The sequence below is a fragment of the Amblyomma mixtum genome, chromosome 4 (assembly GCF_055824585.1).
Source record: "Amblyomma mixtum isolate Tamu chromosome 4, ASM5582458v1, whole genome shotgun sequence".
Lineage (NCBI taxonomy): Eukaryota > Metazoa > Arthropoda > Arachnida > Ixodida > Ixodidae > Amblyomma > Amblyomma mixtum.
In genome coordinates this window covers 98,332,454-98,346,447 of record NC_143015.1, presented here as the reverse complement: position 1 = coordinate 98,346,447, position 13,994 = coordinate 98,332,454, and the positions used below count along the sequence as shown (strand labels likewise).

The window sequence follows — 13,994 nt, the reverse complement described above, 5'->3', positions numbered from 1 at the left end:
ACGACAATGCCGTGAGGGAAAAGTTGAAGGAGTCAGCAAGGAATAAAGCAACAGGTGCCATAGCTCTAGTATAATTTCGAACTCGTGAAGATTGCACAGAGCACGCCTGCCTTGTGTGGTATCAGTGGGCGCTAAAATTACGGAGGCCACTACGTGCTGTGAATGTGAAAGCATCAGTCTCTAATCGTGGGCTGCTAATTAACTATATATGATTACTAAATATTAGTAGTGTCGCAGATACCACGGTAAAGCCCATTAGGTCAAAGGCATTTCGAAATGCCTTTGACAGCTCTAAGGTTGAAAACTTTACACTAGAGGCCTTTGTTATATGAAGCCAAATGGGTTTATGGAGTGTTACATCCCAAAGCAACTCAGGCTACCAGGGACGCCGTAGGGAAGGGGTCCTGAAACTTCGACCACCTGGGGTTCTTTCACGTGCACTGACATCGCACATTGCACGGCCCTGTAGAATTTCTCCTCTCGAAATTCGACCTCCACGGCCGGCATCCAGCGTGTTTATTCCGGATCAGCAGCAGAGTGCCATAACCATTGAGCCACAGCCACGGTTTGTCTGAAGCTGTTATCTGAAGTGTCTATCGCAGAAAAAAAATTCAAGGGGGCACCTTGTTGACTTAAAGTGCGGTGAGGCGAAAGCCTTAAGCGCGGTGTTGCTGCTTGTGTCACTGATGTGTGGTTAAGATGTTAAGCTTGGCCTCTAAGAGTGGAACGCGACAGCGTCTTGCAACGCTGCCAGGGAGACCACAGAACGCCATCGCCCGTTTGGCTCTACGCCTTGCTCGACGTTAAATTGGTTTTTAAGGAAAGGAAATGTGTCTCACACATCTCGGTGGACACCTGAATTAAACGCAAGGGAAGGCAGTGTGTGTGTAGAATACGCAAGATGTAAAACTCGTCACGTTTCTAGCGCGATAAACACACGGGGGTGAACGAAGACACCGTATTCACTAGACGCGCCGTTGTTCATTCCAAACCATCGAGCTGGCATGGCGGAGTGGTAGCGTGCTCGTCTCGCACTCCGGGGACCGGGGTTCGATTCACGAGCTCGAGCAATTTCCTACTCGGTTTTATTTATTTATGTGACCTGACTATAAAGATTAATTAGGCTAATTGGGTAATTAAGCAATTAACTAAACTCAGTCCCACTTACTTGGAGCATCACTATAGAATTCCTTTAATTGGTTGCATGGTTGCTAGCCAAAGTACGATTGGCCCCGTTCGAAATTCGCGCACTGTGACGTCACGACCATTTCGACCAATTGAAAAGCGTGACATTTCTGTCACCAGCTGGTGCTTACAACGATGAGGCATTAAAGGCTTCCGCCTAATTTTCTTATAAAACACTCATCCGCAATTACAAGTGCTCTGTTTTCAGTTTCGTCGCTTTTCCTTAATCTTCGACACGGGAAGGTACCTATGCTACCAAGCGGGCTAACTTCTTTCCTGCTCGCCTGCAGAACCTGAACAGGATGCTGTTTCTTCGTTGCCATGGAAACAGCCAGCAAAGGCGCCTGGTGGATCTCCGTGGCGCTGCGGTTTCCGGGTCTGCTCCCGTCTCGCACATGGAGCCTCAGGCGCCGCTCCACCGCCCCATATTAGCTCAGCCCGAAGAACATGTCCAGGTATGCCTGCCACGGTAGCCCACGCAGCACGTCAGCCACCTGGCTGTGGTGAGTATCTGGTTCTACGTACAAATATGGCTCACAGTGGAAGACGTCGCGGCTTTAATTCTTTAATGATGTTATTGTTGTTTGAAAAGCCGGCGTTGCTGTTTGCTTTTGTGTAGGAAATCTGCGGTTGTGCCATGTTGACTCTCGGCGTTTGCTTGAACCCGTCGCTGATTTCAAGCTTTCTTTTGTCTGTACAGGTGCCATCAGAGGTAAATGGAGAACAATATTAAAGAAAAAAAATAATTATTGCCCCGCCAATTCATGCATCCGTGAATACATATGTGCAGCCTAATTCCGATTGTGCGAGTTGCACTGTGCACCAACAAACATGGACCATTATGCTTTAGATTTACAGAAATGAAATTTTTGCGACGAAGCTGCCTTCCATTCACTTTTGACGTCGAGTGTGCATTTCCGCTCCTCTTCACATTGTGCAGGACGTTGCTGTCTTATTGGTCGTGCAAACAGGTGAAACTCGAATAGTCTAAAGAACGATGTGAATGAAAGTCGCTCTGCTGGAAATTACGTCCAGGGACATAAAAGGCAGTAGTTTATGAAACAAACGGGAAGTAACGATGCTTATATTAAGAGTACGCACTTGATGTCGGCAGTAAAACACAAAAGGGATGGCCATCAGGGCTGCCTTCGAAAGGGTAAATGTAGCACAGTGTGGTAGGGAGTCGGATGAGTACGCTCGCTTGAAAACCGCACTTATGTTGAAAGCACAGTAGCGAGAGGGAACTGGGGGAAAGCTGTCTGCCACAGTACGCATAGATTTTTGCGCCTGAGCTTTATGCTATCCTGGTCACTCTGGAGGAAATTATGAACAAGAAAATCAAGAGAAGTATTATCTGCGCTAAAGCATTAAGCCCACTGAGAGCAGAACACGAGTAGTGCAGTTTTACCATTACTTGGTGATTATAATACATAATAAAGCGAGAGCCACAACTTATGCAAATAGCCTGAAATTACCAACAAAAGCCCACAACGAGCAATCTAACGCAGAAACATCACTCATAAAGATTGCTCGAAGTTCATAATAGTCTTTCAAGTTCATAATAATTTTCAAGTTCATAGACTTTCAAGTTCATGATTGTCCTTAAAGTTCATGATAGTCCTTCAAGATCATGAAATAGCCCGTCACTTATGGAAAATTCGCTCGCAATCTCATAATCAACACCTCTAATCGCATCTTTCTTAGGTTCTTCCTGTCTTTTTAACAGTTTTATACCAACCAAACCTTTCATATGAGTTGTTTTATTAAACCTTTAGATATTTTACACAATTCAGAAACCTTGCGTTAGGTAGGGGATGGCTGTATTTGCTTATGCCCAAATTCATTACAAAACACAGGATGTTTCCAGACTAGGTGGTCACAGGGCTGCAAGGCAGGATTGCATGGCTATGGTTGGGAACAGACAGCTGTCCTGCGGTGCACGTAACCTACTTGGCTGTTGTTGCTGATGATGACGACACTGGTTGACTAGTTCTGCCACCGCCGTAAACAAATACTAAAACCCGAAAAGCGGGCCAGCAAATCCATGTGGTCCGATGCATTCCTCATGGCCGAAGATTGGTTGTTACTAGAGCTACGCTCATTAGCGACTTTGCTAAGAGTGTCGGGCGAAAGCGCACAACTTTGGCTGCAAGAGCTACAAGGTATGAGTGGGGTTATAGTCGCGTCTGTCAGTCAAGATTTTTTCTCGTTTGTTGGCTTTTTTTGTCTCTGTATTAACTATAAACTGCGTACAAGAAAATAAAACGCGAAGCAACCATGCACCTCTCGGCTGACACCTCAACCGCGCCTTTACGCAAGGGATGAAGGTAGAAGTGCATTTCAAGGAAGGAACAGGAAAATAGGCGCCATCATTGAAGGGTCCCGGTTAATTTGGGCCCCCTGCTCTTTGTACTGTTTTTTCTATGCCCACCGCATTGGCTCAGTAGCAAGGGGGCTCTTCACAGTGTCGAATTAATCTCTAGCCCTCTTATATGGCGTCGCTCATAGCCCATGTGCCGCTACCATCCTTATCACCCTTAAAATCTGTATAAAGTCACCACCACCATTTAAAATCTGTAAGCGCCTACGCGGCCGACTGTTGCCAGTAAAGATGCCCTTCCCCCCTTCCCAGGCGCATATCTCACACGTATAGCACATAAAACACCCGGAAATGTTTTCTCTTTTTGAGCTCTTCACTAATCATCAGCGCGGAGATATTACTGTCTAACAAAGGTGTTGACATTCCTTCCCACTTGCAGGTGCGGGAGTGGATGCCGCTTTTTGGTTGTCGTGGAAACAGCCAGCAGAGACGCGCGATGGATCTCCGTGGCGCTCGGTGCGCCTTCCACGTCTACGGCATTCTCGCGCAATGAGCCCGGCGCGCAGCTCCATCGCCCCCACATTGCGCTGCACGAAAAACATGTCCAGGCGTGGTTCCACGGCAGCCCGCGCGCCTACTCAGCCAACCGACGGTGGTGAGTATCTGGCTCTCCGTACAAATATGGCGTACCGCGCATGAGGTCGCGTCTTTGACCTCTCTAGGCACCGCGGTGGCTCGGTGGTTATGGCACTCGGCTGCTGACCCGAAAGACGTGGGTTCGATCACGGCCACAGCGGTCGGATTTTGATGGAGGCGAAAAAGTGGACGTTAAAAAACCCCAGGTGGACGAAATTTCTGCAGCCCTTCACTGCGGTGTCCCTCATAGCCTGAGTCTCTTTGAGACATTAAACCCCCGGAAATCAAATGAAATCAAATATTTGATCTCTGATGACGTTATTGCTGTTTCAAGAAGAGGCGTGACTGTTGATTGATGCGCAGAAAATGTTCGGCCGTGCCATAATGGCACCTATAGAGGACGAGAGATTTCATCGACTCTTTGCGTTGGTTCAAATCTTTCGCCGATGTCCAGCGCTCTTTGTCTGTTCAGGTCCGCCTCTCTTACTTTGACACCGTACAAGCTGGTGAAACACGCCACAGTCTAAAGCACACGTTGTGAGTGAATGTATGGATAGTGCAGATGGGTAGTTAATAGTGGACAAAATCGGACAGTGGAAAAAACTATTGGTTAGAAAACATACGGTATGCACGGATGAACCTTGTTTATATGTAGTGGACGAAATTTATATGCGCAGTACTACAGAAAATGGATTGTCGTCAGTACTGTTTTCCAAAGGACAGTGAATGTAGCATATGGCGGTAAGGAGTCGGGTGACCACATGTGGTCAGTACGTTCTCTTGAAAACTGCACTTGTGTTAAAAGAAAATCAGTGCTAGGGAAATGGGAAGGAGCTGTTTTCCTCACGGTGCGCTGAAAATAAACGAGAGTTTAAAGAGCGTTATTATCGGCACTGGAGCACTCAAATCATGCTGAGAGCACTACACTCCGGAACAGCAGTCAAGCCAAGGCATTACTTGGCGATAAATACAGTGAAGCGGTTTTTTCATTATATATGGCACTGCACAAAGAGCCGTGTGCATCGAGAACTCCCAGGGGTGTCCGAATATAAAGTAGAGGATGACCTTCTGCATATATGGGAATTAATCCACTATGCTAGCACTTCCCCGAATGGCGGAGCTTAAATTTTGAACTCCAGGAAGGGGCGCTCTGTTCTACAGAGCGAGGGATGATCTGCTTACATGCCAGCTCAATCACCAAAAATGTTAAGCTTTAACAGGAAGCTTCCAGTTAAGACAGATTCTGAGAAGGTTCCCAGCACAGCAAGGCTGCACCACCTGGGTGGAACACTTGCAGTAAACATTTACAGCATCGAATTTGACGGTATGCTAAACGTTCATAGAAAACTGTCTAAAATCGAAATCATGTGGACGAATAGCATCAGTCTTCAGCACTTATTTGATAGAGTATCTGCAAAATTGCTTGCGTACATACTGGCCAGCACGATTTCAGCATCATGGTCTAAAATATATATGCGAGTTCGCTGCTATTTTTGCTGTGAAATAATTGGTCTAGGGAACTTAGCGCCGGACCGCTCAGCTTTAACCACTTTAGCTCAATTCGTAGATAAGGTTGCTGCTACTCCTCGACTAGGAATGTGACGAGAGGGACCTTCGAATATCAACAGTGAGACATGGTACCTTGCTACAAGGGCACACCTTCATTCCTACAAGGGCACATTCATTCCAACACGCCAGAGTAATGACCCAAGGCAGCCTTGTAATACTGCACAACACTGCAACACGCACACCTTCTTGTAGTGACACGCACGAGCTTCGCGTAGAGAAAGACGGGACGGCAGTCGACTATTGTGGGCCTGCTTGCGAGTACCTACTCTAAAGGATACCCTTTGACGCTGCTCAAGTTGACAGTAGTCATCCTGAAACATTGAGGCTACGTGTGACGACCGGCTACTGTTTTGGTCCCTGACAGGTTCAGAAGGTTGCGGTCAGGCAGGGTTGTGAAATGGTGTTAAACCTAAGGGTCACCACTGCGTCTCGACAGCCTTTTGTCGCATGCTTGTTTAGGAGTACGACGACACATGTGGCCATCATCGGAGTTCATGTCACTTGAGAAAAATAGATGGCCTTGCAGATCTTCCCTACGAGAAAGTGTCGGACTAGCATTGCTTGGTACAGTTCCGTTTGTGGGGTTTAACATCCCAAGGCGACTTAGGCTATGAGAGACGCCGTAGTGAAGGGCTCCGGAAACTTTGACCACCTGGGGTTCTTTAATGTGCACCGACATCGCACAGTACACTGACTTCTGGAATTCGCCTCCACTGCAATTCGACCGCCGCGGCCGGAATTTAACCCGTGTCTCTCGGGACAGCAGCTGAGTAGAGCCACCGCGGCTTCTGGACTAGCATTGCGATAAACTGTAGCATACCATATATTCAATGCCAGTTGACTTATACTGCATAATGTACTCTACAATGCTTTGTCCGTCTAAACCGTAAAAGAACATGCATTCTTTATTTCCCCTGGAAAACATCTCAACGCTTTCGAGTTACCTACTCTCTGGGCAGGACACCAAAAAATATGGTTCTCGGGCTTCAGAGGTGCCTCCTGCATGCAATGCATATATACAGGTTCGGAAAACGCGCCATGCGTGTCATTATGCATACATCATAAAAGATTGGGCTCACTGCGGCACGAAGAGCTTTTATATTTGGGCTACTGGGACAAACTTTTGCTTTTGTCTTTCTGTACAGACCCAACAACGCCAGCGGTGCCGGCAAGGATGGAAGAGCCACTGCACCCTGCAGTGGAAAGCATTGAGTGGATTCCTCACGTGTGTGTGAGGCAGGCCACTTCAGCCAGACTGAAGGGATACTTACAGCAGGAATGGGTGAGCCGACTGACACACAAGTTGGGGATGTGACTGGCCGACGCGTTTCCTCGTCATCAGTGGAAATAGACGAGCGCTAAACAAATCGTATTATGGCAGTGGTCCAAGGGCTTGAATATAACCTTGAAAAACACAGTGAAGTTTTGATATACTCCGCAGGGTAATAAATCCTCAGCAGTATTTTTTTTTGTACTCAAAGAGTGGTATTTTCATTCTGATTGTCCTTCCGCAAATATAGTGTGCGATGTTAGTGCATGTTGAAGAACCCAAGGTGATCGAAATTTCCGGAGCCCTTCACTAAGGAGTCCCTCAGTCCGAGTCGCCTTGGGTTGTAAAGCCCCCATAAACCATAAACCTAAATATTTCAATGGATCTTTCTTCACTTGAGCGGTATTCTGCAAGCATGCGAACTTCGTGTTTTGCGCAGAATGCAGAACCTGTTCGTGTCCATCAGTGGCAAGCAAGGTCTCGGGTCTCGTTTGCGCCGTCTGAGGTTGATGTTATTTAAGGCGCCACATTCAAGTGTCATTTAGGCCTCTTTGACAAGGCCTGAATCACACCAAGGCTAGGACAAAGGTGGCTTAATTAAGCCCAATGCATAATTTATGTGTCAAATGCGGTGAGGCGTGTCCTTTTCGTTACCTCTTCCTGTGGTGTGCCGCACGTAAAAAGGTCCGGTGTCCTTTTACGGCAGACAGCGTACGCCACCGAAGAGCTGGTGGACTGGTTGACCTTGGATGCCGTGGTGGTAGCGAAGGTACTCGTGTGCTGCTCCAAGACGAAATTCCGCAAACTCCACCAACATGAAACTGGCTTTATTCATAGGTGATCATATGCGAAAGCTGAGCAGAGCAGGAAAAAAATAGGTAAATGCCAAAATCCATTGACGCTCTAATTTCGCGCTGCTTGTCAGCTCCGCCGCTGCAGCTGCCAACCATACAAAATAGTCTGCACGCTTTGTTGTTCAGATGCCACGTTGTAGAAGTTCGCCTGTATAATAAGCAGGCTTAAGACTCCGCTTCATCATAATGTTAGTACAAGTGCATATCAAGTAACGTTATGCTGCTCACATTAAAGAGCCCCAAGTGATCGAAATTTACGGAGCCCTCCACTATAGTATACCGCATAAAGTCACTTTCGTACGTTAAACCCCCATAAACTATACTTTGAATGGTAATAGCTTTCGATTGAAAAAAGCACCAAACATGAGGTTGCATGGTATCGCATACTTTTGACAACCACATTAAGTAATACACAGGCACTTTTAAGGTTTCCTAGCGTATCAGGCACTCTTGCAGCCCAGGCGATGGGCACAACGTTTTCATTGTCATGAAAACAGCCTTCGGAGGCTAAAGTATCCCAAGCGTACCCCGATACCTGGTACTTTGCCAGGAAATGTGTGAACACTAATAGAGTTCGATGCTCATTGGTGTCGCTCAGGACGACGACGCTCTAATAACATTTCCGCGATGACAGCTCAACATTTGCTGCACCAAATGAAAGCGAATGGTGAGCACGTGCCTCTCTAGACAAACGTAGCTGAGAGCCGACGCGCTCTCCTTGTTGCTTCGGAAAGAACGGAACAGTACTTCCGGGAGCAAAATAACTTATTATTCCACAACCGTGCAGCGATGGTCGCACCGTTGCACCTAAGTAAGGAGATGTCGAGGACTATTCTTTGAAGCCTGCTCCCTGGCGCATAGTCCTATCAGTGGTAGCCAGAGGGGAAGATTCCCGATAAGTTGAACAGTCGTCCAAGTGGAATGCAGACGGTAGTTAGATATTCTGTGAGCAGTTTTGAAGAGACACTGATCCCGTATCTTTCTTGCTTTGTTGATGTTTGTCCAGCGAGAAGACATGCATTTCCAAGAAAACTGGATCAAACTTTTTGCATTACTAAAGAGCGAAAGAAGCTGCGTGGTCCCCACTCCCTAGTAGGAACTCATGTAACCTAGCCTCAGAGATCCGAGCTGCCAAAACCTCTCCTGAAGCAATTGAGTTCCCTCCTTGACCTGGCCGTGGCGACACCTGTATTTCTTTTTTAGCATCATCTAATTGATAAAAATCTCCATTCCGAGTAAAAAAGTTTGACTTTAGGGGGTCCGCACATTTTAGGCGCGATACAGCACCACTGCCATCTTCGCATTTCAACTCCTTGACCTGAAAATTTTGGGTGATTATGGTACCTATGCTGCTGTGAAGTAGTAGAGCTATTTCGCAGGAAATTCTAATGTCAAACACGGATAGCAATTCACACATAGCCTAAAACCTTAGCTCGTCGATCGTCACCACGCGCCTGAACGGCTGACGAAGACATTCCCTTAACGTGATTGTGTGACAGTGCACTGCAATTGCTGCACACACAGGTGTGCTTGGAATTAAAAAAAGAGCAGAGAAAGGAGCTTGCGAATTTTATTTGCAATTTCGCCACAAGCGTGACGCGGTAGAAAACTTGGGCAGCTACAAATCAGTTCATTAGTTCGGTTTGGTTTATGAAAGTTTAACGTCCCAAAGCGACTCGGGCTATGAGGGACGCCATAGTGAAGGGCTCCGGAAATTTCGACCAACTGGGGTTCTTCACCGGGCACTGACGCTGAATTTCCTCTAGAATTTCACCTCCATTGAAATTCGATGGCCGCGGCCGAGATAAAACACGTGTCTTTTGGGTCAGCAGCCGAGCGCCATAACCACTGAGCCACCATGGCGGCAAAAAAAAAATATTGTGTATTAATCTATATGTAACTACCAAAGCTGTGTTGGTCAAATGTTTTAGGGGAATCCCCCAAGGTGGAGTAGATTTGTAATAAGGGAGTAATTACTCATTGGTATGCACCCGAGCGATGTTAGTAGTGGGGGACTTTAATGTTGACATAAAGACAAACAGCAATTTCCTAACACTTATGCGGGAGAACATCCCGTTCCTCTCGCTCGTAACGCGTCCCACGGCTGTGACAACCTCGCGAGGCACTTGTATAGATCTCGTCTTTGAGAATCAAGCATTGGTGTACCAAGTCGAACATATATCAGTCTATTTCTCCGACCACAAAGCTTCCTTCATGACTGTCAAGAACTGTTAGTGGAGTCTTTGTTAAAGGAATACGTGTGAAAAATAAAAAAAAATCTGTGATAGCGCATACATGTGTTGCTCGATTTCTTTGCCTCAATCTATCGAAAAGGTGAAACAGCTTATTTGCTGCGCTCAAATTTCGCATTAGGAAGTAACGTAATCGTCGGTAATTTTTTTCATGTGTGTTGTTTTCGTGTGTGTATATTGTGACATGCTTCTTCCTAATAAAAAATTCAGTTGTAAGTTCAGCGCTGTGTGTGTCTTGTCTCCTACTTGGTCTGTGTGTGTTTGCGCTGTTGAACCATCACTATGAATCGACACCAACTAGCCCAATCTCCAGTTCTTCTATAATTTAGCGGGCCAGGGCCGGACCCGGTCTTGAAGCCACGGGCCTGGGCCGGGCTCGGGCTTCAGGTCTCGGGCCCGGGCCGGGCTCGGGCCTCAGATTGAGGCCCGTGCAGTCCTCTAGGCAGCACCTGCCATCTCAGGGCAGTGACGCTTCGCTTAATCGCTGCACCACTGCGCCAGGACTGATATGGGCACTGAATGTTGAATAGAGAATGACCAGTTCCGCATACATGGGCATTAACCCATTAACTCTATTGCGTCATACGCTTAAGCTGGAGCTTAAGTGTCCCCTACAATTTTTTTCTTAACAATAGCTCTAGTTGCTCGTCTTGAACGATGCCTATCACTGTCTCCGCAAAACGAGCCACTGTGCGCATGCTCAAAGAGGCAATTTTCTGAATGCTTCTTCTTTTCCTTGCAAAAAAAAAAGAATAGACGGAAAAATGTGCGCAGCTTCAATATTTTTTAGCTTTGGTCACTGGGAAAATCGCGACACGGGTCTTGGCCAATCGCCCACATAAGGAACGCACCATTTTTCTTTCGAGGACAACAGCAATGTCATCTTTAAATTCGTAGCCGCTCAAGTACATTGACCAAAGGGCTAGATCAAAACCGTGATAAGTCATACGATACTAGGCGGCGCTGTACGCGTACTACAAAAGCTCGTGTCGCTGGGCGCAGCGCGCAGTCAAAGCAGAGCCTTGCAGCGTAAGCTCCTCGTGAACTGCAGCGCCCCGGTGAGCCTCCGGACTTCACGCTTCGTACAGGAATGAAGAAAGCAAACGGCGGCAAGGGCAAGATGGCCACAGCGACAGCGGAAGCAGTAGGAAAAAGCAAGACGCCGACGAAGACTAGCGAGCCTTCTGCAAACGCGGCTAACCCTCGGAAGGCGGCGACAGGAGCGGGCGACCTGTATTCACCGCCGTGTACTAGGTCCCAAAAAGACCGATTTGCGAAGCAGACTGCCAACATGGAAGCCATGTCGGAGGCCAGAAAACCCCCGGAACAGAAGTCCAACGCCGGCACAAGCCGCTGAGCTATGAAGGATCTGGAGAACGCCCACCAAGCAAAAGGTGCTGGTTCGACGGCACCGAAGAAAGCCCCGACATCTCGGCCGGACTTGCACTCGAGCGCGGCAGGGACGAGTACAGCTCCGTCCAAGGGGCCCAAGGGACCGAAAAAAGTGCAGTTGAAGGTGAGTGCGTCCGAGTGGGGCAAACAGGCCTTAACATTTACAGATTTGGGGAGGCAATATTAGTCGAGAGCACTCATGCGCTCACCAACACCGACCAGGGATCTTGTCACCGTACGCTTTCGGTCTTGTGCCGCTGCCTAGCAACCCGAGTTTCACGGAGGGCAATACCAGAGTTGCTCGGGTAAGTTGGGAGGAGCGTCGCGCCGGCTGCGCGAGAAGTTGCTCGGGGTCGCACAATCTCTACCGGTGGCTGTGATAGAAATAGCCACCTGCCAGTGGAGTGGAACATCTCTTAACCGCCGCACCACTGCGATGGTAGTGGTATGAGGACTCGCCGCCATCTATAAATGTTAATTCGAGAATGACGAATTCTGTGCACATGGGCATTAACCCACTAAAGATATCGCGCCATACCCTAATTAGGACTAAGCTTAAGTGTCCCGTCGAATTGAAGAATGAACACCTGCTTTCTCATGTCTGCTCTCTTTAAATACGTTACACCCCTACCATCTATTAGTTACAATCTTTGATATGATAGCGCGCCGTCTTATACGCTGTAGCTATATGCTTGTGTCTGTGGCACCCCCCTGCTTACGTTTGGTTTGGCATGTCGCCTGCGCTTAGAACAAAAATAAATTCAGTCTCCATATTTAAAGCCGTGGCCAGTACAGGTGGTGGCTGACAAATGCGCTTCGGTGAACGTTGCACGGTTAAGTCGTATTCTAGACTGCTAGTAAAAATAAATAGCTAGACTGCAGCCATCGCTCCTGCGCGTGACGCACAGCTTGCCAGCAGGCAAATAACTTTGCCCCGGAATGGAATTCGTTGGATGCATGGTGGAGTGTACGAGTGCACATCAGGTCCGGATTACCACGCTTCCTGCGGCACCACGAGTCTCATCTCTGTGTCGTGGTCGCCCAGCGGTGGCCCACCTTCAACTGTCTTGGGTGCATTGCGTGGCGACAGTGAACAGGGAGTCACGGCGAAGCGAACTTGAAACTGCTGAGAATTTGCAATAGCGACCAGGCTTCACCTCAGGCTTCACCTCAGGCTTCACCTCAGGCTTCACCTCAGGCTTCACCTCAGGCTTCACCTCAGGCTTCACCTCAGGCTTCACCTCAGGCTTCATCGCGCGACTAAGTATTCGTTGCCGCAGTTAACGCGCTGACGGCGAGATCTCGAGGCCAACTGTACAAGCGTTTGCTTCAACAGATTCGCTTGCAAGCGCTTTAATTGCTGTCCTCCCAGTCACCTGCACGATGCCGTATACCGGCAGCTTATAGTTTGGGGAAGAGCTGTGTTTTAAAGCCTGTGTTGTTGTATTAACCTATTTGCATGCTCTGTTCCAAACTTTGCAGGAGCCGTCCAAAACTGGCAAATGACTCCGTCAGATCCAAGTGAAGGTTTCCTCGCCGAGGGAACTACTCAAAATTTGCGCAGCTGTCTCCAGGAGCAGTCACCTGCCGGAGACAAGACAGCCGCAATGGACTCATTATTTTAGCTCTTCCTTTTAAGTGTGACTCAATCGCCTTATCTGTGGATGGTGAATAAACGTTTTTTAGCGCTGAAAAGTTGGGGCGATTTGTTTGTGCCTATTTCGTATTTTTGTTTTTACCACCATGGTGACGGTGGTGTTCGAAGATCGCTAACGGTTATGCAGGTATCCAGTGTTCTGACAAAAAAAATGCAACAAGGAAAGCGCTGGCAATGGTTCGCGAGTGCGCGCCGTCTCGACACACAGATTTCATGCAATCCCAGCCGGTTACAGATTCCCAGGCGGCTTATAGAAACTATATGCGTGGCAGACTCACGCCGCTAGCCTGCAAAATTCTTAGTCAATGTAGGACTTCAGCTGTACGGAAGGAATTAATATGGGTACCAGGTCACCAGGGAGTTGAAGGAAACGAGCGCGCACACGCTTCGGCCCGAGCTTTTCTTCCCCGGCATCCTTCTACGTCCTCCCTTCCTGATTCTGGCTCCCCCTCTCCGCTAACGACATATTCAGAAATATTGCAACATTTGCGCCTTGAAAGGCAGACACTCCCGAGGCCCGCTAAGGGTCTCAGTAAATCAGACGAATGTCACCTTCGCAGGCTACAAACTATGTCTTTCAATAACCCAGCTACGCTTCACGCCATTGAGCCCGAGTCCTTTTCGGCACAGTGCAAATTTTGTGGCCAGAAGACAAACTTGTACCACATGGTATGGGCTTGTCAGAAAAATGACAGCATTGAGATCATAAATCAGCCAACGCGGGAGGGCTGGGAGGCGGCCCAGTCCAGCTCGGACCTCGAGGAACAACGAGCCCTCGTCGCCAGAGCACGGGCAGCGGCTTTCACCAACGGCGTCCCGGACTAGGGACCCGATCAGCCTTCCCTTCAACTAAGGCTTT

General features: G+C 48.1%; 2 protein-coding genes across 2 annotated transcripts; both read left to right on the top strand.

Annotated features, from left to right (window-relative positions):
- Positions 1-1,481: 1,481 nt before the first annotated feature.
- On the top strand, positions 1,482-13,088 carry LOC149347557 (uncharacterized). The gene is made up of 3 exons (XM_089585611.1): positions 1,482-1,640; positions 11,138-11,602; positions 12,961-13,088. Exons 1-2 carry the CDS (start codon positions 1,488-1,490, stop codon positions 11,441-11,443), a joined length of 459 nt encoding a protein of 152 aa, XP_089441737.1. The 5' UTR covers positions 1,482-1,487; the 3' UTR covers positions 11,444-11,602; positions 12,961-13,088.
- LOC149347558 (uncharacterized) lies at positions 1,612-7,110 on the top strand. The gene is made up of 3 exons (XM_089585612.1): positions 1,612-1,688; positions 3,945-4,160; positions 6,856-7,110. Exons 1-3 carry the CDS (start codon positions 1,643-1,645, stop codon positions 7,023-7,025), a joined length of 432 nt encoding a protein of 143 aa, XP_089441738.1. The 5' UTR covers positions 1,612-1,642; the 3' UTR covers positions 7,026-7,110.
- Positions 13,089-13,994: the final 906 nt, after the last annotated feature.